General features: G+C 45.4%; 1 protein-coding gene across 2 annotated transcripts in view; it reads right to left on the reverse strand.

Moving 5' to 3' along the window:
* The window catches only part of D2hgdh (D-2-hydroxyglutaric acid dehydrogenase), a 106,633-nt gene that overhangs the window by 72,530 nt on the left and 11,204 nt on the right, over positions 1–22,899 (reverse strand). For both annotated transcript variants that reach the window (XM_075686838.1, XM_075686837.1), the window contains exon 3: positions 3,199–3,396. In XM_075686838.1, coding sequence (XP_075542953.1) covers positions 3,199–3,396 — 198 coding nt within the window. The remainder of the gene's footprint in view (positions 1–3,198; positions 3,397–22,899) is intronic.

Consider the following 22,899-nt stretch of genomic DNA (forward strand, 5'->3'; position numbering starts at 1 on the left):
CGACCATTGATTACTGCTTAATGTCGCAGGGGTTGTATAGCAAGCTCGCAATAATGGAAATAGACGAAGAGGGGAAGTACAGCCTCGGAAGTGATCATAAGCGTATTAGTCTACAGTTGGGAGCCCTGCTCAAAAGAGAAATGCAGGGAAGTCAAAAAGAGTATGCAAAATTAAATGACGAACAAATAGCGCAAATAGCGGCCGGCATAGAGGAAGCAATAGAGAAACATCCCATGGGAAGGTGGGAATATAATCAGTTAGAACTACTCATTAGTACAAAAATAAAAGAAGTAAAAGGAGTAAACCGCTGGAGAGGAAAGAGGAAGCCACGAAGTTGGTGGAATAAGGAAATTAGGGAGGCCATCGAACAACGACGGTTGGCATCTCGGCAACACAGAGAAGCAAAGAGGGCGCAGTTATCTGAAGAGGAAATAGGCCAAAAATGGAAATTTTATAAACAAAAGAAACAACAAGTGCAGGTGCTCGTCCAGGCTAAAATAAAGCAGTCCTCTGATGACTGGCTGGCTGAAGTTGGCGATGCAACTAATAAAGGAGGTCAAGAAAATTCTGGAACCATATAAGCTGGCTGGGTACAGCTAATCACAGAAAGCAGGAACAGATTCACGATGCCGAGGGAAAATGTTTAGAGAGAGATGACGCTGTAAACTACATTGGTTCAGTTATAGCTGAGTCATTTAGGAAAGCCGATAGGGTAATCGCCCCAAATGAGGGAGCAACACAGGATAGCACAATAGAAAACAGCTTAGAACTGACCAATCTTAAGTGGAAAAAGGCGGAAGCAAATGTTCCAAGATGCACGTCCGCAGGAATAGGCAAAATTCCAATCAAGTTAATTAATGAACTTGGCCCAAGAAGCAAGGAAGTGCTGATGAAAGCATTGGAGGCAGTCATAACAAATAAGCAAATTCTGCACAGCTGGAAACAGAGTAAAACGAATTTGATTTATAAAGGGAAAGGCGATAAGACGAACATAAAATCCTTCCGACCAATTACGATAACATTAGTTATATATAGGCTAGCAATGCAGGTGGTGAAATAAAAAATGCAGTCATGGGTAGAAAGTAATAGAATACTCGGAGAACTTTAGAACGGGTTCAGAAGTGGTAGGCGCTTAGATGATAGCCTGTTCGTGCTTACCCAGTGCATAGAAATAGCTAAGGCAGAAAATAGACCTCTGTATTTAGCCTTCCTGGACATAAGCTGTGCATACGACAACGTGAACAGGGAACTCCTGTGGAACATATTAGAAGATGAAGATATCGGTCATAAGGTAATTGATTTCCTACAGGAAATATATCGAGAAAATAATGTTGAAGTAACATGGGAAGGAATTAAGAGTATGACAACTGTCAAGGTACACAAAGGATTAAGGCAAGGTTGTCCTCTATCACCGCTGCTGTTCATGCTTTATATGATAAGTATGGAAAGAAGGCTATAAGGAAGCAATCTAGGGTATAACCTGTCGTACAGATTAGGCGGAAAGGTTGTTGAGCAACGACTACCAGGTTTAGTGTATGTGGACGATATTGTACTGTTAGCAGATAGCCAGGAAGATTTGCAAATTCTGATTAATTATTGTGGAGACGAAGGAGACAGTCTAGGTTTCAGTTTTAGCACAGCTAAGTCCGGTGGGATGTTTTTCAATTATACAACTGATCAGGAGCTTACAATACAAGGCCACGAAATACCTCGAGTGGCCGAATACAAATATTTCAGGGTATGGATAAACAAAGGGCAGATGTACATGGAAAAGTAAGAACAGTCTCTCATAGCAAAAAAGCGAAAAGATGCTGGGATAACGAAACATAGGGCATTGTGGGGGTACAACAGGTATGAAGTACTGAGAGGTATTTAGAAAGGAATAATGGTGCCGGGGCTTACTTTCGGGGATGTAGTCCTGTGTTTAAGGGCAGAAGTTCAGTCGAGACTAGAAGTAAATCAGAGAGCTGTTGGAAGATTAGCACTAGGTGCCCACGGGAAAACCACAAACGAGGCAGTACAGGAGGATATGGGCTGGGCATTGTTCGAAACACGGGAAGCTCAGAGTAAAATCATATACGAAAAACGCCAGAGGAAATTGGACGATAACAGGTGGGCAGCTAAGGTATTTAAGTATCTATACAGAAAGAGCATAGACTCACAATGATGGAAATGAACTAGGAAGCTAACCAGTAAGTATGCCAGACACGAGGCTGGAGAAAGACAGAGCCTTAAACGACAGGTTAAAGGCGCGAAAGGTAAGAATTGGATAAATTCAATTGAAAAGAAGCATAGTGTTGAACTATATCGATATTGGAAACAGCAGATATGGAAGGAAACGTTTTATGATAACTCAAGAGGCAGTGGCCTACTCTTTGAAGCTAGGTCAGGATATCTTAGAACATGCAGCTATAAAAAGAAATTTAACAAAGAAGAAGACACATGTACTTTGTGTGGTAAATCGATAGAAACAATAGAACACCTCATACTAAAATGTGAGGGTATCCATCCCGACGTCAATGCGGGCACAGTCACACTTCCTGAGGCCCTGGGTTTAGAGATAACAATAGTCATGTAAATCAATATGCGGTGGAAATCAGTAAAAAGTGACTGGAAGATTGGTGGCTCAAAAGCAGAGAGGTGACCTAAGGTTAAAAGTGTAGGAAGAAGTATTCAAAAGAAAATGGTGAATCTTAATAACTTACAACACAGTTAAACAAAAATAAAAAAACTGAGCATGGTGGCAACTGCCATCACCCCGTTTCAAAGGGGATCCACCTATCCAGCCAGCCATCCATCCGTCCGTCCATCCTGAGGCCGCATTTATATCAGAAAGCCCTTCATGCATAGCGTTCGCGGCCAGCGTTTCCCGGTAAACATTACAGTTACATACGCTCCAGTTATAGGGAATCATGAGAATCAGTCAGAGATCTTTGAATGCTATCACGTTCCACTCTTAAAGGCGAAGCTTAAGCATCCCCACCTTTTTTCTGCACCGCTTGTATCCAGTTTTCACTAATTCTTACGACAGCAAGCTTAGAAATAAACTATAGACCTCTGGTGTTCTTACAGACTCTGCTGCAGCAACCCACCAGCGTGGCTTATTCACAGCAAAATGTAGAAGGCAAACCCACTGCAATATCTGGCTGCCTCCCAATAGCAATGAATGGTCATTTATCTGTAATTTCCTCTACTCACCGGACAAGGGGTCGATGGTGTTCACCTTGGCCATGCGTGCTGTTGAGAGGACCAGCTCGTCAAAGACAGGCACGCTTCCACCCACAAGGCCTGTGTTGCCTCCCTGTGGGCAGATGGCCAAGCGGCGGCCATGACAGTGTGACAGCACTGCAGACACCTCCTCCGTAGAACTTGGAATAAGCACAGCAGCCCCCGATCCTGCATTTTCAGCTCGGCTTAGTGTGGCACAATTCCAGCTGCACTTAAAAACACACACATAGTGGTAGGTAAGTACTTCTCTAGTGAAACTTTTTCCCCTCTAAACCTTACCTGCAGAGAGAGTTCTGTCTCATCATTCATGATTGACATCATCGTAAAACATGTTCCAAGCACACTTGGGGGATCAGATATAACACACTAGGTTGAGCGAGTGTCACTGCTCTTTGTCAAACTAACAATAGTGTAAGTTTTCTTTTATTCATGTATGCTCTGTTATTTCTCAGTACAAAATCGCATGCTGTATTTTATTCTCCCTGATCTTGCCATTTCATGCTGTTCCTGGAAATGATGCACATTGTACCTTTTTCCATCTTATATTTCATGGGAGCATATGTCTGCCTAGCTTTAATGTATGTCTGTTTCCTTTTTTATTTGGTCTTCAATTGAGCACAAAGTATTATCACCACACTACTGCTCAAAATCTTGCACTCAGACTGGCAGTAACCAACAAATTAAAGAAAATATGCAGTCCCTTAGGAACACCATAATAAACATCTTAGCCAAAAATGATTCCTCTATTTTGCTTTAATGGCTGCCTGCCTTTTCCTTCAACTTTTTAAAGCAAGTTTATTTTTCTTACTCAAGATTAAGTGCAACAGCTACTTGGTGGATTTCTTTAAACATCGCAATTAAACAGTGCCTCTGGCAAAAAAGTGGAGAAATCTCCTCACTGATAGCAGTGGCACCCCCTGATGGCAGGGATTATCACAGCACTGATACTATGGCCCCCGAAAGTGGACGGCAAGTTAGGGTTGTTTGGCAAATCAGATGTGCGCAAATCGACAAGGTCCACAAATGAAAGGGAAAACTGTCATCCAATCCAGAGTAGTCATGTAGTCTGCAAAGGAGATCCACACAGCATTCTCAGAAAGGATTTACTTTGTGGCTTCAGGTAACTCTCGAGTGCATGACAATATTCTAGCAGTCATTGAAAGCTGGGAGCATTTGAGCATTTATGACGATGACTTAGTCACCATATTCGATCTCCTCTCTGCCCTCCCTTGGGAGCCGTGCAGTCCTCCTTCATCCTCCTGCTCCTGACCATGGAATCCTTTTTCCTTTTCGTGTAGCAGTTACACTGTGCCATCTTGAGATCAGTCAATAAAAAAGAAAAGCTCACTAAGATGATGGGCACAGTATGGAGGCATGGCATGACTAAAAGGAAGGCGGCATTTCACTGCCATCAGTGAAACCTTTGAGGGTCACAATGTACGGTGGGGGAAACAAGTCCCAAATGATCATGGATGCGCATTATGCTGGTGACTGAACATTTAAGAAGAAAGATTCACCACCTAGCATGGCTCTGGAGATGGTGCAACCTCGTCGAAGCTACCGCACTGTGACATGTGAAAAATATGTTATTCTGTTGCCACCCCTCGACTTCCACCAGAATGGATTTTTTGCTTTGCTCTATGGTGGATTAGATGTATTCCTGCTTCACATAATGTACTGCCCACATCCACGCTTGTGAACTTTGCATTTGCCATTGTTGTGCATTTCATTTTATGTGAAAGGCACTGTAGTAACTGACTGCTCTAGCATTTCTTATCCTTGAAAGCATTACTGTGAGATACTTGCCTGCCTGGCTCTCCCATAGATTTGTAATTATTTCATTTATTAATTTATTTCAAAATAACTTACATTCTTCTACTTGAAACAGTGGGTCAGAGGGGAGGCTAGCACAATAATATGGTAATGCAAAAACAAGAAACAGAATAAAGTGTATATCAATGATACAGACATTAATAAACAAAGACAATATTTTAGGCATAAATTCATACACTTCACGTAATAACACAATAGAAGATACAAGAGCGATCTCAAGATACATGCTAGAGAAGGCCCTTTTAGAAAGCCGGGCACTATAATCACATTTGTGGAACCAGCCCAATAGTGTGATGCCACGACAAATACTTAAAGATGAAATTTAAAGAACATGCTTTATTTTCATTATGCTAGAGAGAATCATATATTCGTGAGACAAAATGAGCAGACTTATTCTGGACAGATTCTAGAAGGTTAATTAGATTATTGCGATAGGGTGACCAGAATGGAGCTAGATACTCAAGTTGTGGATGTACTACAAGTGTTTCAAAAACCAATTTACGAATATTAGCAAGGCAGTGGTGTAAGTTTCGGCAAATGTATCCCAAAGATCTGGAAGCACTACCACAGACAAAGGCAATGTGAGAGGACCGAGAAAGGTTTTGAGATAGACTGACTCCTAGGTATTTGAAGGATGAGACACATGGTGCAAAACTGTTATTAATGAGATAGAAAAATTTGAAAATGAGTTCCTTAAGGAAAAATGACAACCTTACATTTAGTTGAGTTACGCAACATTAGCCAGCTGTTGCACAAGTTAGCTACTTGCTGGAGCTTAATTTGTAGGGCACTGTGGTCAGCAGTGCAGGAAATTGGTCGGCAAATGATGCTGTCAGCTGCAAACATTCTGACACAAGACAAAATTGTCATGATCTGCCCGGGTTCGTGAACAAGGGAGGGCTCGAGGCACCCTCCGTTAGACGCTCCGGAGCGTGGTGGTGATGAATGATGACTGACCGTTAGCAGCTGTGCTCATCAGTGTTTATTGCGGTACGGTGACCAATGTTACCTACCGAGCCTGGCAGGCCACCGAGCCTGTTGAGCCAACGAAGATTATGCCCAAGGGGGCATAATCTTGCTACACCCCCTTACCCCCAGTTTGTTTGTCGACAACAAACGTCCAAGTTCAAAGTGCAAGGCTCTGCCTCCACCCTAGCCGGGTCAACGGTGCCTGCTACCCAGGCGATTGACGGTCCGGTGGCCTCCGCCGTCGAGTACTCCGCCTGGGCACCGGTGTTGACGGGCCAGGTGTGGCAACGCCGGGTGCTGCCTGAGACAGCCTTGCTCCATCCGGAGGATCTGCAGTGGTCGGCCTTGTGAGTGGTGTCGGACTTGACACCGGCCTAATGGGCACTGCACCACTGGCAACGCTTGCCGCCTCCGTGGTGGGCGGTGCTCCGCAGGAAGCCACTGGTGTTGCCGCTAGTCCTCCTGTGGGCTGGAACTCGGAAGTGGCAGTCGAGGGGGCTGGCCAGGTCCCAAGGCGAGGCCTAACATGGTCAGTGTGTCTGTGCCATGTGGCTCAGTCTGGCATGCGGATGAGCAGTGATGAGGCACTGGCAGGAGACACCACCTGTCCGGAGGATCAGGGTAGGCCAGGACGGAAGTTCCTGGCAAAAACTGGAGCTCCCGACTCCGACAAAGGCCCAAGATGGCACCCTTGGTCAGCAGCCAGCTTCTGCTGCTTCAGGAGCACTGTGGATCGGAGGTCCGGATGCAAGACGTCGAAGGGTGTCTTGACCATATGACCCAGCAGGAGCTCATAGGGGGCACGGCCAGTGATATGGTGGGGTGTGGTCCACTGCTGAAACAGTATCCGGGCAATCTGCATCTGGAAATCCCCAGTCTGGCTCTTCTTGAGCTTGTCCTTGATAATTTGCACCACCTGCTTGGCTGCACCGTTGGAAGCCGGGTGGTACGGTGGAACCATCATTTGGCGGATTCCGTTCTTCGTCAGCCAGGTCAGGTACTCTGCGCTGGTGAAAACAGGACTATTGTAGGACACGATGATGTCCGGCAACCCCTGGGCAGCGAAGACCTGTCGTAGCGCTGCAATGGTTGCGCCTGCTGATGGAGTGGTGACAGGTAGAACCTCCACCCACTTCGAAAAGGTGTCCACCACCACCAGGAAGTAATAGCCCTTGAAAGGTCCCCCAAAATCCACATGTAGGTGGGACCAGGGTCTCTGTCGGAATGGCCAGGGGGTGATTTCCACATGACGTGGGGCCTGCTGATGCTCCTGGCAGATTTCGCAGCTCGCACCATGTGAGCGATGTACTGGTCCAGGCCAGGCCACCATCTTGGTCTTTTCCATGCCAGGATGACCCGCGTGCAGCAACTGCAGGACCCTGGACCAGAGACTGTGGGATCACCACCCTGGAACCCCACAGTAGGCAGCCCTGCTGCAAGCTCAGCTCAGCGGCCTTGTGGCTATAGGCTTTCTGAACCAATTCCTCCCCACGGGAAACTGCCTTGACCACATGAGACATGACTGGGTCCTGGCTGGTCGCTTGTGATACCGCAGATCTGGAAAGCACCTCTGGGTACGCGTGCTCCAGCATGAACACTTCAGCTGGTTCTGGAACAGCATCAGGCACCTCTGGCAGGGGCAGGCGGCTCAGGGCATCAGCAGGTCGCAGGTCCTTTCCCGGACAGTAAACCAGCTGGTAACTGTAAGCTGCCAGCCTCAAGGCCCAGCGTACTACTCGAGGTGATGCCTGCACGGGAACTGCTTTATGAGGCCCCAGCAGCCCCAACAGTGGCTTGTGGTCCGTGATCGCCTCGAACTTCCGGCCCCACAGATACTTTTTTTTAATTTTATTTATTTACAGATACTGCAGGCCCTTGTCGGGCCCATGCAGGAGTGGATACTAAGAATACAAACAAGAGAAGTAAACTTAAACTAATTACTTGACATAATTGTAAAGATAATAATACATACAAAAGTGAGATAAACAAAAAAAAAACATGGTAATACACTGGACATAGATGACAAATGAATATGCGAACAGGGCAATATTATCAACTCAGAGTGTACACCACTTGGACTCGAATTTCAACAAAAGCTGACATTACTAATACACTCAACAAATGATTCCAGCGAAGCGGAGTTCACTGCCTCCTCAGATAACGTATTCCAATAATAAATTGCGCGAGGAAATAAAGAGAACTTGTGAACATTGATATGGCTGACTGGCTGTCTAATAGTTTTACTGTGGTGCGTTCGCTCTGATCGTTTGAAAGGATCCTGAAGATATCGTTCCCGTGATAGCTTAAAGTTCTCGTGATAAAGTTGGTAAATAAATGTTAATCTAGATATCATCCTGCGCTGCTCAAGTTTTTCTAGGTTGGCCCTATCACGTAAGTTGCTGACACTAGAGTGACGGGAGTAAACAGAATAAATAAAACGTAAAGCTAAATTCTGTACTCTTTCGATTTTGATATTCAAGTATTGTTGGCAAGGGCTCCAAATAACCGATGCATACTCCAATTTTGGTCGTATTAGCACTTTGTATGCATTTAGTTTTACTGAAGGAGGCGTATTTCGCAGTTTCCTTTTCAAAAACGACAATTTCTGTAGAGCACCCTGACAGACATTTTCAACATGCAGCTCCCAATTGAAATTACTGGTAAGTGTGATGCCTAAATATTTAACTTTGCGAGTTCTTGCGATGGTAACGTTACCTAAAGAGTAAGTAAAGTCAAGGGGCTTCTTTTTGTTACTAAACGTAATGGAAGCTGTTTTGGAAGTGTTTATTCTTAAGCCCCACCTTGCGCACCATGCATCAATGGAGTGTAAAGAATTGTTCAGTTTAATTTGGTCATCTCGGTTATTTATGGTTGTGTATACAACACAGGCGTCTGCAAATAGTTTAATCTGGATTGGTGGTTCGACGCAAAGATGAATATCGTTAATGTATACCAAGAAAAGGAGAGGCCCGAGGACCGAGCCCTGCGGAACACCCGAGTACACATCCAAATCTTCGGAGACACCCCGTTTATGGCAACACACTGCTTTCTATCTCTTAAGTAAGATTCAATCCACGCCACTACTTTCTGTTCAATGCCAATTGCCTTTAGTTTTGTTAATAAATCTTTATGAGGAACAACATCAAACGCCTTTGAGAAATCCAAGAAAATAGCGTCTGTTTGGCCTTTTATATTGAGTGTACCAATTAATTCATCAGTTATTTCAGCAAGTTGGGTTACAGTAGATAAACCGGATCTAAAGCCATGCTGTTGTGGATAAAGCAAATTATTATTTTTTAAGTAAGTAACAATGGCCTTAAAGATAATGTGTTCCAACATTCTACAACAGGTGCTAGTTAAAGAGACGGGCCTGTAGTTGTTAATTTCAAGAGGGGAGCCAGATTTATGCACCGGAATGATTTTTGCCGAGCGCCAATCATCAGGAATTACTGCAGTGTTTAAAGATATAACGAAAATATGATGTAAATATTTGGCCACCCATACAGCATATCTACTCAAAAAGGTATTGGAGAGTTGGTCAAGACCAGGTGATTTCTTCACGTCTAGCCTATGCAAGAGGCCCAGAACACCGTCCTCTGTTATCTCTACCTCGGGCATAGGACAATCATAGCCATATGATGGTAACAGTGCATGCGAAGCTGTACGCGTGAACACGGATTGGAAAAATGCATTAAATTTGTTAGAAATGACAGTCGAGTCAGCAATACTTTCACCCGAAACTTTTATCTCTGATATACCCCGTTTATCCTTTGATAGATAGCGCCAGAACTTCTGGGGTTCTTTGTTCATAAATGACTGCAAAGTGACTGAAAAAAAAACGTTCTTTCGCCAACCTTGTTTGCTCCTGCAGGTTAAAAATAAGGCTTGAAAGGTCGTTTGTATTGCCGCGTTTACGTCGTCGCTTAATTTTACATTTTAAATGAATCATTTCTCGCGTGAACCACGGGTATTCCCTATTGGTGCGTTTCTTCTTTAACGGGACATATTCTTGCTCGCAAAAAAGAAGAGTTTCTCTAAAGTATGACCACATGTTATTAACATCACTAATTTCCTTGAAGTTAGCAAAGCGTGATTCCAAATAGTTTAAAACAGCGATATCGTCGGCGTGTGTGTAATCTCTGACGAAAGTATCTGAAGGCTTAGTAAAAGAACGCCTTCCCACAACCGGACATGACAGAGCAAGCAACTTATGGTCAGATATGCCGTCTTCAACACTAACCGTACAGCTTTGAAGTGAGCTGCTAACAAGTGCTAAATCAAGGAGTGAAGATGATGAATTATTGACCCTGGTATCGTCGGAGACTAGTTGGTGTAAACAAAAGTTGAATGTAGTCGTGAGCAATGCATGAGCACTTTTAGAATCTTTGCCGTCGTGAGAAAAATTAGACCAGTCTATTCCCGGCAGATTAAAGTCTCCCATTATTATTATGTTCGACCGGGAATTCGTATTATCTGCAAGGTAGTCGTGCATGGCTTCCACATATTCCGGTGAAGCAGTTGGGGGTCGGTACACACCCCCTAGAAGTATACTTTTGCCCCGGAATTTAAGTTTGCACCATATGCTTTCATGGTTATTAATGCCATCCATTAGTGTGAATGCAATATTATTTTTAATCGCGATAGCTACTTCACCACCTCGTGACTCTCTGTCTTTACGGATAAGCCTATAAGTAGAAGGTACGACTTCCGAATCCTGTACATGAGCATGTAACCATGTTTCAGTAATTACTAAGACATGCGGATGATAACAGGAGATTACATCTTCGAGGGAACCGGATTTATTTACGACGCTGTGCGCATTGAGCGATACAACTCGGAGAACTTTGCTTGAAGATTGTCATTTTTTATCGCGACTTCGTGTGGTCACACGGGCAGAAGCAGGGTGATTGGAATCACGCTGCGTCTGCGCATCAGATTGTGTGATTTCCACTCGGCGGTTTCGAAGCTGATCCCAGATATAAACTTTATCATCTATTTTCAATTTATCAAAAACAAGTGAAACCTTTGCTCCATTCGCCTTTTCCACAGTTGCAGAACGCCACAGTCTACCGCGCAAGTCATGAATTCTTTTAGAAAAGTCCTCTGATATCGAAATCTGGGTTCCTTTGAGCTTATAGCATGATGACATTATTCTAGCTTTCTCAGAAAAATCGAAGAGCCTCAGCATAATTGGTCGGCATTTCCCAGCATGTTTATAACCAATCCTGTGAATGCGTTCAATTGAATTCACTTCGGTGTCAAGCAGCTCCTTAAATATATCTTGTTTGACTCTGTCTTGCAAGGATTTATTATCCTCTTTTGTTTCTTCACTTAATCCATAAATGATCACATTATTTCTTCGACTACGGTTTTCAAGATCGTCAACCTTATTCGATAACTCATTCACTACCTCCCTCGTCTCTTTGTAGCTTACTTCGTACTCAGCCAGCTTCTTCTCACATTTTTCTAATCGCCCAAGCTCTTTCTCCATTGAAGATAGCCTTTCTTGAACGTTGACTACCGTTAATTCCAGTTGCGTCATGTTGGCGGAGAGTATGTTGAGTGTCTTATTGGTCTTTGTTTGCTCTTTTAGGATTTGCCTGAGAAGCTGGCTATTTAGAGTCTCCTCGGATTCTGACTCTGAGGACGGTCCAGGGTTAGGCTCGACATCACCTGATGACAACAAGAGCAGTCTAATAACATGCAAACAATCGCACAGAGAAACAAGCAGGCACTGTGGGCTTGGCAGCACTGTTAATGTAAGTGAATCGTCCCGAATAGAGTAGACAAAATACTTGTCACCAACCTGGACGAAAAAGCAGAAATGCATGAGCATCCGTCCGAGCACGGTGCTGCCAAGCCCACTGAAAGGCTGCTGGAGATGGCTGCGGCTTTTATGCTCGAGCTGGGAAGTGTCTGTTGACGTCACACTGCTGACGAGATCGTGTCGGAACAGCACTTGAGGCGAGGCGTTCCATGACGGTGCTTCATCGAGGGGACATTCCCGCGCAGGCGCGACAAATCTGTCTTGCAGTGAAAGAATCTCCGTCGGTCCCGCCATGGCATCCGCCCGCAAAAGGGCAATCTGGACGAAAAAGCAGAAATGCATGAGCATCCGTCCGAGCACGGTGCTGCCAAGCCCACTGAAAGGCTGCTGGAGATGGCTGCGGCTTTTATGCTCGAGCTGGGAAGTGTCTGTTGACGTCACACTGCTGACGAGATCGTGTCGGAACAGCACTTGAGGCGAGGCGTTCCATGACGGTGCTTCATCGAGGGGACATTCCGGCGCAGGCGCGACAAATCTGTCTTGCAGTGAAAGAATCTCCGTCGGTCCCGCCATGGCATCCGCCCGCAAAAGGGCAATCTGGACGAAAAAGCAGAAATGCATGAGCATCCGTCCGATCACGGTGCTGCCAAGCCAGGATACTGGTCGAAGCGTTCGACACCGAACATGAGGGCCAAACCTTCCTTGTCCAGCTGGCTGTAACGTTGCTCTGCAGCGTGAAGCCAGCGAGAAGCAAACGACACAGAGCGTTCCTGGCCATCCTTGTCCCGGTGCGCCAGGACGGCTCCCACGCCGTACGGCGACGCATCTACGGTCAGGACGACAGGCTTAGCAGGATCGAAATGTACTAGCACTGGAGCCTTGGTGATTAGCTCCTTGCTACGCTGGAAGGCTCGGTCCTGCTCCTTCTTTCAGACCTATTGCTGACCATCTGTAGATGGTCATAGCGGCTGTAGATGCTCCGACAGGTTCGGCAGAAAACTCCTGTAGAAGTTAATGAGGCCGAGGTAGCTCTGAAGCTCCTTCTTGTTCTGGGGCTTAGGTGCCTTGAGCACGGCATGAACTTTGTGGGGAGCCGGGGCTAGGCCAGCCTGAGAAATTACATGTCCCAAGTACTCAAAACTGGGGGCCAGGAAAATGCACTTTTTCAGCTTGAGCTCGAGGCCAGCGTCCTGCAGTCGTGCCAGGACATTGTGCAGGTTCTGCAGGTGGTCTCCGTCGTCACTGCCAGTAACCAGGATGTCATCCAAGTACACCGCCACGTGCCTCATGCCCCTGAAGAGGTTGTCCATCTCCCTCTGAAATATGGCTGGGGCTGAGGTCATGCCAAACGGTAAGCGCATGTACTCGAGGAGCCCCAAAGTTGTTTATATTGTGAGACACTTCCGGGAGGCATCCTGGAGCACCAGCCGCTGGTAAGCATCTCTGAGGTCGAGCTTGGTGAACTTCTGTCCACCGGACAACGCTAACCAGAGATCTTCAATCCAGGGCAACAGGTACTTCTTGACAGTAGCGACGGGGTTGATGGTAACCTTGAAATCCCCACAGATCCTGACACTGCTGTCTCGCTTGAGGACTGGTACGATTGGAGCGGCCCATTCAGACGTATTGATGGGCACCAGGATGCCCTCTCGCTGTAACCGTTGCAGCTCCTGGGTGACCCCATCCTTCAGGGCGAACGGCAGTGGGCAAGGCTTGAAAAAAGGTGGCCGGGCTCCCTCAGGTACATAAATGCCAGCTGTCGTGCCAGCGAATGTGCCCACCCCTGGCTGGAACAGGGACTTGAGCTTGGTCAGGAGGCTGGGGACGTCTTTCACCGCATGCAAGCTGGCTTGCTGGTACTCTGGCAGACAAACGCCCAGTGCATGAATCCAGTTTCGGCCCAGCAGTGTCGGCGATGACCCCTTGGTTAAGTAAAGGGGAAGGGTTGCCTCCCTGTCGCCAAAGCGAACGCTGACCTGTGCCTGACCCTGGACGAGCTGCCCGGAGTAGCTGCGCAACATCGCGCCTGAAGCCTCGACGGACACGCCGGGGAACGCCTGAAGAGTTTCCCGGCCATGACCGACATGCTGGCCCCTGTGTCCAGCTCCATGGAAATGGGGTGCCCGCAGATTTCTACGGTCAGCATGTACGACGACACAGTTACATGGAAGTTCACTAATGTATATATTGTTACGCATTAGGAAAACGAAGACTGGTGAACGTGCTTGTGGTCCTGAGTGGGGGAAAGAAGAGGAGAATGACACTGAGTTCAACAACCAGCTGGCCGCTCTTGCGCTCACCTTCGCGACCTAAACGGCCCTCTTCATCCTTACCATTAGAAGAGGGCCGTAACAAAGTGGTGGGGATGCCGCCGTTTCGTCGAAGCTGTCGACTTGCCGGCCTTGCACCATCAGCCATGACCGTCTTCGACATGCCAGAAGAAGTAGCTGCTCCGAGGGCAGTGCCTAGCAGTCCACTGCCATACTACCGAGTTCCACCCACCTTCGGAGGCAAAGCGGGGGAAGATGCCGACGAGTGGCTCGTCCACTACAAATGAGTGAGCAAGTCCAACGGGTGGGATGCAACCGCTCAGCTCAACAATGTGGTGTTCTCCCTGACCGATACCGCCCTCGAGTGGTACGAGAACCACGAGGACGCGCTTACGACGTGGGAACATTTTGCTGACAAGTTAAAGGCGTGTTTCGGGGACTCAGTCGCCAAAAAGAAGCGTGTGGAGCAGACACTGTTGCAAAGGGCGCAGCTACCAGGCAGGACATGCACCACATATATCGAAGAAGTGTTGAAGCTGTGCAAGGTGGTCAGTGCTCGCATGTCAGAAGAAGATCAAGTTCGACATTTGCTGAAAGGAGTGGCTGAGGATATGCACAATTTTATAATTGGAAATAAAAGCCTCAGTTCTGTGTCCGACGTCATTCGACATTGTAGAACTTTTGAAACGCTCAAGATGCATCGGATTGCACCAAAGTTTGGTTGGTTGGAAAACGTTATGATGGTTGCCAGTGTGGACATGAGCCCTTGTCTCGACCTTCCTTCGACCATCCGACAGATTGTCCGCGATGAATTTTCCCACCGCGAAGAGATGTTGCATTCAACTGCTGACCACCATGGCGTGTACACGTCATGTGAGGCTATGACGGCATTCGGCCCTTTGGCAACTGATAGTTAGCGCAGCGGCCGTAGAGTACAGTGCAGCCCCGCAGTCGAGGATGACAACACGGCCTCCAACTCCACACTCAGCGCACGCCTTCTCGACGCCCAATGTATCGCTGTGACACACGCCACGAACCAACCCACTACACGAGGGAAAATGATATCCGGTTCATCGACGAGCAACCAAGGTTTTGACCTCTTCTGGTGTGTTACTCCTGCGGTATCCCGGGTCATATATAGTGGTTTTACAACCAGCACATCACCACGTGGTATGGCCAGCCCTCAGAGATTTCTCGGCCCTCCGAACGGCCACATGGGGCCTCGTGGCCAGCACACATATCATCTGGCAACGAGTATTGGCCGACTAGCTTCCAGAATCACTCCCCGGCATCTGACAGGAGTTTGGCAAACCCACCGCAACGTCGTGGTCCCCATTCTCCTCTTCTTTCCCCCCCTCGGGAGCGCAAGCACATTCACCAGTCTTCGTTTTCCTCATGCATAACGATATTAGAAAAAGTGGCGAGGCAAGAACGCTGCCCTGTGGTACACCAGATGTCACAAAGGAAAGAGCGGGGCAGCGATTGTTAATGACAGCGGCGATTGGAGTGAAAGTTTTGGAGCCAGGATAGCATAAATGAGTCTACCTTTAGTGCAGTCAATATTGTAATCATATGGCAATGGGAAACATGGTCAAAAGCTTTCAAGAAATCTAGAAATATACAATCTATATTGAAGTACATGTCAGCGGTGAATTCTAGTAACAGATTTCACATGACAAGGTCTTCCTGAATCCGTGCTGATAGAGAAAAAAAAGTTGTTTGAGTCGAGGTGATTACAAATGTGAGAGGCTACTATAAGTTTGAACGTCTTACAGCATATGCATGCTAAAGGTATTGAATGGTAGTTTTTGAGTTTGTGCTTATCACTTCTTTTGAACACTATGGGAATTACTTTAGCAATCTTCCCAATACTGACAAGGTTCCCTGTTCATATAGATTGCTGAAATACATGTCAAAGTATTGTGCTAGAAACTGTAATAGTGTTTTTTAGTATTTTTGAGCTGATATTGCCAACTTCGGGTGAAATAGACAATTTCAGGTCACTTACGAAGCTTGAAATTCCCTTGATGCTGACGCTATTGGGTTGTATGCAAGCCTAATCAAGGTCCGGAACATCATGCAAGTTATAATGCTGTTCCCTGGTGAATATTGACCAAAGTTAAATGGAAAGCATATCGCTTATCTGGTAGACATATGTGGTTATCCTCGTGTAAGCAAATTGTGTTATCATCTCTTCTGGGAGTTATTACTTGCCAGAATTTCTTTGGCTTACTCTTAAGAAGAGAAGCCTTGGGAAAAGTAGTACCTATCTCTTGCACAGCAAGTGTTCCATTTGAAATCAAGGGTCCGACAGAATCCCGTCTGGTCGGGATGGTACATGACGAAAATGAGAAGGCACCGACCAAAAAAGGAAAGATGGAATGACGTTTTGGCTCCCCCACAGGAGCCTTGTTCACAATGAGGCAAAACGATTTTGCGCCACTGTTTAAGTATGGCGCATGAGCGGACCCAGTAATCTTGCATAAATTGGAGGCAAGTATCCGTCATTGCAATTAAGTATATGTGCTGTCGCCTGGATGACCAATGGTTCAAGATAGAGCCGTGCCTTTCTGTCCTTTCTTGCGCAATCACACATGCCCCTGCCCAGTTTATGTTGTGTGCGGCAGATATCGAGTACTCAGCAAGTGCATTTTGATCTGTGTGCCGGTTTCTGATGTACCTTTGGTGATCACGTAACCTTCGTTCATAGCCACCTGATTGGCCGATATACACAGATGGGCAGTCGGTGCAAAGAATCGAGTACACCACACCAGGGAATTTTTCTTTCTCGAGTTTGTCCTTGACTTGGACTAGCTGATACTTCAGTTTTCGAGCTGGCACATCTGCAGTCTGTACATCATATGAACGAAATACACGCGCCAGTGTTTCACTGATGCCTGGCACGTATGGAATGGCAGCTCGCTTCCGAGTACCTGGTGTTGATTGCAACTTTGGATGGTCAAGTTGGCGTTTCACAGATTCAATTACATGATCAGGATAGCCACAGCTGGACAGATCACGGTGTACATGCTCAGCTTCAGCCACCTGGTCTTCCCACGTGGAACAGACATTTTTTCGATGGAGGAGTGGTGAAACGACCAAATGTTTTTGGCAATCAGGATGCAGGATCAGGATGTTCCCTTTGTTTACAAGTGGAAGCTGCCATGCATGCATTACTTCTCACGAGACACGTGAGAATTGATAGAAAATGCGAGAAAGCTTCTCACTCAGTTTTTCCAATGGGTTCGCTCAAAGGCGCTCACTGGCATGCCTCGCTTTTGCCATGTCCCACAATATCCATTTTTCTGTTACCGATCAAGACGTGGCTTGCTGTATCGCTGTCTAAGCTGCAATCAACCACTCTGCATGACACACAACATGCCGCAGTTATGTCAAACCTACTTACAATATAAAAGTAAGTTGTGTAAATTTGATAACATTAGTACAAAATTATTGTGCCAGTTTATTGATGTATTGAGCAATAGATACTGCAGATGTCAAAAAATTGTTGCTTTGATGCCAGTTAAGATAATTTTGAATAGTTTTTTACCAAAATAAGTCACTCTGAAGAATTTAAATCTTCCATAAAAATGTGACCATAGGGGGATGCCCTTTTAAAAAAACTGGGCCTTCAAAGGGTTAATGGAATGCATATTGAAAAACTTTTTCTTGGAGGAAGTATGAGACACATTCAATACTTTTTGTGAAAGGTATAGGAATTTCTTAAATACAGCAACTGGAGATGGGCAAGGTGTGTGATACACAGAAGAGGTAGCTGCAATTTCAAGACAATCATCAGGTGCAGGATAGGCAGGCACCGTCTAAGCTCTGTTCCAATGCTGAAGCAGATGGCAGAGAAGACAGCTTCAACGATCGAAGTAAGCTACCTTGATGTCTAGCAGGTGCTGCTTTGGGGAGGATTGGAGGCGTATTAAGTGAGTGCAGCTTGCAATTGTGTTGAAGGCCTGTGTGTGACAACTTAAGCATGAATGGGCTAGGGAGGAAAAGCACCTAGGCAAAGAGTTCTGCATGGGACAATGCTGATTAAGCAGTACCATACCCTGAAATAAAACATTAATGCAATAGCTCCTTTTGCTTTTTGGTTTCTATGGGTTTTTCGAATAAAATTACTCAAGTTAACTTTACAGATTGCGTCTGCATAAAAAATTGAATGCCAGATGGTGATCAATGTCCAGATGTGTTCATGTTCCCATACATACTCATGCATAAAAGAAACAATTTTGCATGTCAAGTTAACCTGCTTTGCTTGGTGGAACAAACTGGAACACATTCAAAGTTGAGCTCCAGTGTCACACTGTTTACTTGCTCCAGGCAGCACATGGGCAAAACTTGGAGTGCAAACACTGGTGCGTCCATTGAAGGCTGCCTGGACACTGCGGTGGAGGTTTGCGAGGGGCGGTGCTGGCTAACACTCCCAAGGTTAGCTATAGTAGTAAAACATAAATAGCCAAGAAAGTGGATGGGGAAGTGGCGCCGCGGTAGCTCAATTGGTTAGAGCATCACACACGTAATGCGAAGGTTGTGGGATTGTTCCCCACCTGCAGCAAGTTGTTTTTTCATCCACTTTCATCGCCATTAATTTATCATTTCTTCAAATTCAATTAGTAAATACAAGTAATTTCCCCTCTGTTGTCCTTGGTGTCTGTTTGTTGGCTTTTCATGATATGTCTGGCTTGTGGGCTTTTACACTAAAGAACACTGACAAGGAAGCATGCTTAGAGACATTAACAGCTTTAGACAATTTCTAGAGATGAAGCTCTTTAATGTAATAGTACTATGGAAACACGCAAGGTGGAGAGGAGTAATTAATAAAGGAAATTACTCCTCTCCATCTTGCGGGTTTCTGCAGAACTATTACGTCAACCTTCTGCCTTTGCTTCGAGTGGTTGATGAATTCAACTTCGCCCTGCCATCTGCTAGCCACCTGGTTAGCTTATATGGTAGAGCGGCTGCCCCGCAAAGGCAGTGGTCTCGAGTTCGAGTCCCGGACCAAGATGAATTTTTATTCTACTGTGAGGCTTTTTCTTTCGAGGAATCCGTATGGGTTTCCTTTATATCAATTTGCTATGTTTGGGTGGATGTCTCCTTCTCCCTTTATTACTATTACTGAAGCTCTTTACACAGCGTTATGGCCTTCGCCTTTACCTTGTTTACGTACCCCTTTGCTGGGATGAAATTCCTGGCGATTGCTTGTGCAGCTTTTTCACAAAATATCTGGTAAGGTAACACAACAAAGCCACCCTCCTTGTCTGCTTGTACGAGGCGAATGTTGTTCCATTTGAAGTGACAAAGTCACAGGTTGAGTCACTGGAGTGTAGATGTGTACGTTGAATGGTTTTCAAAAGGCAGTCCACACCATCCAAAAGGCACCATTCGTGGTCATTGCTTTCTGCATAGCTGGCTACACACCTGCTGAGCACCAGCAACTCATGCGCTTGTACTCCAGGAGACACAATATTTGGCAGTACATTTTGGAAGATGGTTACTGCTGCAGCAGGGTTTAGGTATGGGCTAGTTGGTATTCCATTGTAAAACCACTTACAGCGCGTACATAGACAGAGTGACCGAAAGAACGATGAAGACAAGTGCTGACTTTCAAGTGATCTTTATTTTGAGTAGCAAGCATATATATCAAGACACCAAGACAAAAGTGCTCCCTCCAAAGCAAGCAGCCAGCATGAATATGCATTCAAAATTCAAAGGAACCATGACCGCCTGCTTAACATGAACGAGCGTGCATGTTCAACTTCAGAAAAGCATGTTCTTTAGCTGTTAATGCAATTGACGGCTTACAAATTGAGTAACCTTGAGCGATCGCTGCTGCTTCAATGATAAGTCTAGTGTTTTCATTAGAATGCCTAGCTAAGATACTGGTCTTTTCAAGGAGCAGAATACAGCCGCATTGTGTGCAATGGATACCTAGAAACTAGTGAACTGAAACTACGTTCTATAAAATGATAGCAGGATTTTGTTAGTGCATTATGCAAGCAAGCATGAACGATACCTCTCTTAATTAGTTTTGAATGGGCGGATGAATAGGATAATAGAGGCTTATTGGCATGTGGCTCGTACATGCAGCATACATGTTGCCGGGCAAAGGATAGTTTCAGATCTAAAAACGTAAGAGATCCATTCTCCAGAAGTTCATGTGCGAGTGAGAGTGGAGCTAGGCCTTCTTCAAACAGAACCAACGTCTGACGAACGGAGCCTGCAACACAGCTGTCCTCACAGTTAACAGAATAAAAAGTCAGCCACAAAACGAAAGGCTTTCTCAATTTTTGTATAGCCCAACCTTGACATGATGTTCTTGTTAGGTAAGCCAAACTAAATCACTCAACAAGGGCATGATACGAAACCATATACATATCCCGCTTTATTGAAGGAAAAAATTCCCATTCCATTCGGCGAAGGTTGAGGAAAAGTAAAGTTGAAGAAATTTTATAAAATCCGAGACACACCCCATTCATTTTGGAATGGAACATCACCAAAACTACAAATGGCTTCTTTGATAACAAACAAGAATGCCTCATGCAGAATAGAATAAAACAATCTTTAATATCTATGGACATAGCCTTAAATGGAATATCAGAATGTTGAGAAAGGTAGTGTCTAATGTGGGAAGATCTTTTAACCAGAAACAGATCATTAACATGTAGCTTGTTAAGGTGGTGCTGGAGCCAGAAGCAAAGGGAGTATTGCCACGTGCCTATTTTCGAAATAATTACCTGAAATAGCATCTCCGGTTTGTGGGTTTGGCAAAAACAACCAAAGGGCCAACCTTTCCTTGCTACTATCTACAGATTGTGCAAGAGTGCTAAGATTCAATTCCAATAATACACGTTTTGCCTGCGATTTTATCCTCCTTAGATCAGCACCAGTTAGCCTAATAAACACAGAATCAATGGAAGCTTGCGCATTTTTCAAGAAGTTACTTCTAGGTGTGACGAAAAACCCACCTTCTTTGTCAGCTGCTGAAAGACAACGCCCTTTGTCAGTGAGGTAGGAAAACACCCTTTCAACAGGAACAGCATTTTGATGAGGAAGTACAACCAGAGCACATCTACGGTCTCAGGCATGCAACCGTCACCCTCACAAACCGGAGACACCTTTTCGTGTCACCGGTTTGTGACACAACCAATCCAGATCTGACACAACCAATCCAGATCTGATTGCCACATGCCTTTTTCCGAAAATAATTCGGAAAAAGGCATGTGGCAATACTCCCTTTCCTGCTGGCTCCAGAGTCACCTTAAGATCCGCATCATGCACTCTTGAATGTTTAAAAAACAGCGCTAAATATTCACGCATGAAGTCCCAAAACATAGCATACTGCAATACTTAGATTTGGAGCTAACCTTTGAACAAGACCACTTGTGTTGACTGTACTCCCCCGGAGCGAGAAGCCTCTGTTGAACTACAGGTCATGCCACTCAAAGCTTGTCAAAAATGGGATAGTAGCCAGTTGCATGGGTATGGCAGTCAAGAAGTCTTGTCATCGTAAGATCAGCAGCAGTCTCGAGGCACAAGTACATTGATGCAGGGAGGCCGCCGGTTTCAAGGACTCGGTCCTCGTCTCACGTGCAAGCAAAATCCTCAGCAAGTTAAAGCCTACCAAACACAACTTGGAGGAGCGTAGTAGCCTGGTTGAAAGGAGTAAAAAAGTAGCGCTAATGCCATACGTTAATTCTCTCTCACACATATTTAAAAATGTAGGTGCCAGATATGGTGTCAAAGTTTTGTTTTCAGCTCCTTATAGAGTTGGTAAGGTGGGAGAAGCTGTCCAAAGAAAGAGAGAACGAGTAGGAAGAAACACAGGCTGTAAAATAAACCATGGGAGAAAGCCCGTGCCCTGTAAGATTGCTGTTTACCAAAATCCCTTTGTCATGCGGTCTTTCGTACACATGCCAGACAGACCCATGCATTAATGTAAGGATGTCGGAGCACCAGAATTCTTTAGACAAAAAATCTATAAATCTGGCAAAGCGCTACTTCGAATGCGAGTGTAAACCGTTCTTTGACGACATAAAAATCCTGTTTGTGCACAATCATAACATTACAAGGGAAGTGGCCGAAGCATTTCCCATGAAAAAAAGTAGTTGGTGTGTTAGTCAGCCTTCCATAACCTTATCTTTGAAAGAAATGGGCTAGCTGAACCGGGTGAACAACGGTGTTAATCTCACATGCGACCACGAGGCAATGTGCTGGGAATGACAAGTGCTTTTATTCACGTCGAGCATGTGTGCACGCTTGATGCAAGGCTTTAAAAAGCCATCATGTTTTTTCCAATAAACACAGTTGCAAGTCAGTGCCGTGAGTATCCCATCCCTTATTATATTGTCTGATGTAAGTTTTTAGCGCTGTTTTTTAAACATTACAGAAAACTACCAACTCGTCCAATCTGCCCTTCTTCATGCGCTCTTGGTTGTTATCGAAGAAGCCATTCGTAGTTTTGGTGGTGTTGCGCTTCAGGATGCTTCAGGAAAGGATCTACAATGGATCACATCCATGTCATTAATCAGATTATCGAGAAATCCAGAGAGTACAATAATACCCCTGTCACACTGGGTGTTTTAATGTCATTCGAATCAAATGGCATTCAGAGCACTGAATGTCATTCGCCCGCGGAGGTGCTACACTCGAAAAATTATTGTCATTCGGTGGCAATATCGATAGCGATCATTCCGAAAAAACGTGGCGACTAATGTAGAACAAGGTAGGCATAAAGTGCTTGCATAAGTGCATATAAAGTGCTTGCCGATGCCTGATTAACCAAAACATGCAACCAGGCGCCCGAGTGTTTACAATAAATCC

This window comes from Dermacentor variabilis, chromosome 3, assembly GCF_050947875.1.
Source record: "Dermacentor variabilis isolate Ectoservices chromosome 3, ASM5094787v1, whole genome shotgun sequence".
Classification (NCBI taxonomy): domain Eukaryota; kingdom Metazoa; phylum Arthropoda; class Arachnida; order Ixodida; family Ixodidae; genus Dermacentor; species Dermacentor variabilis.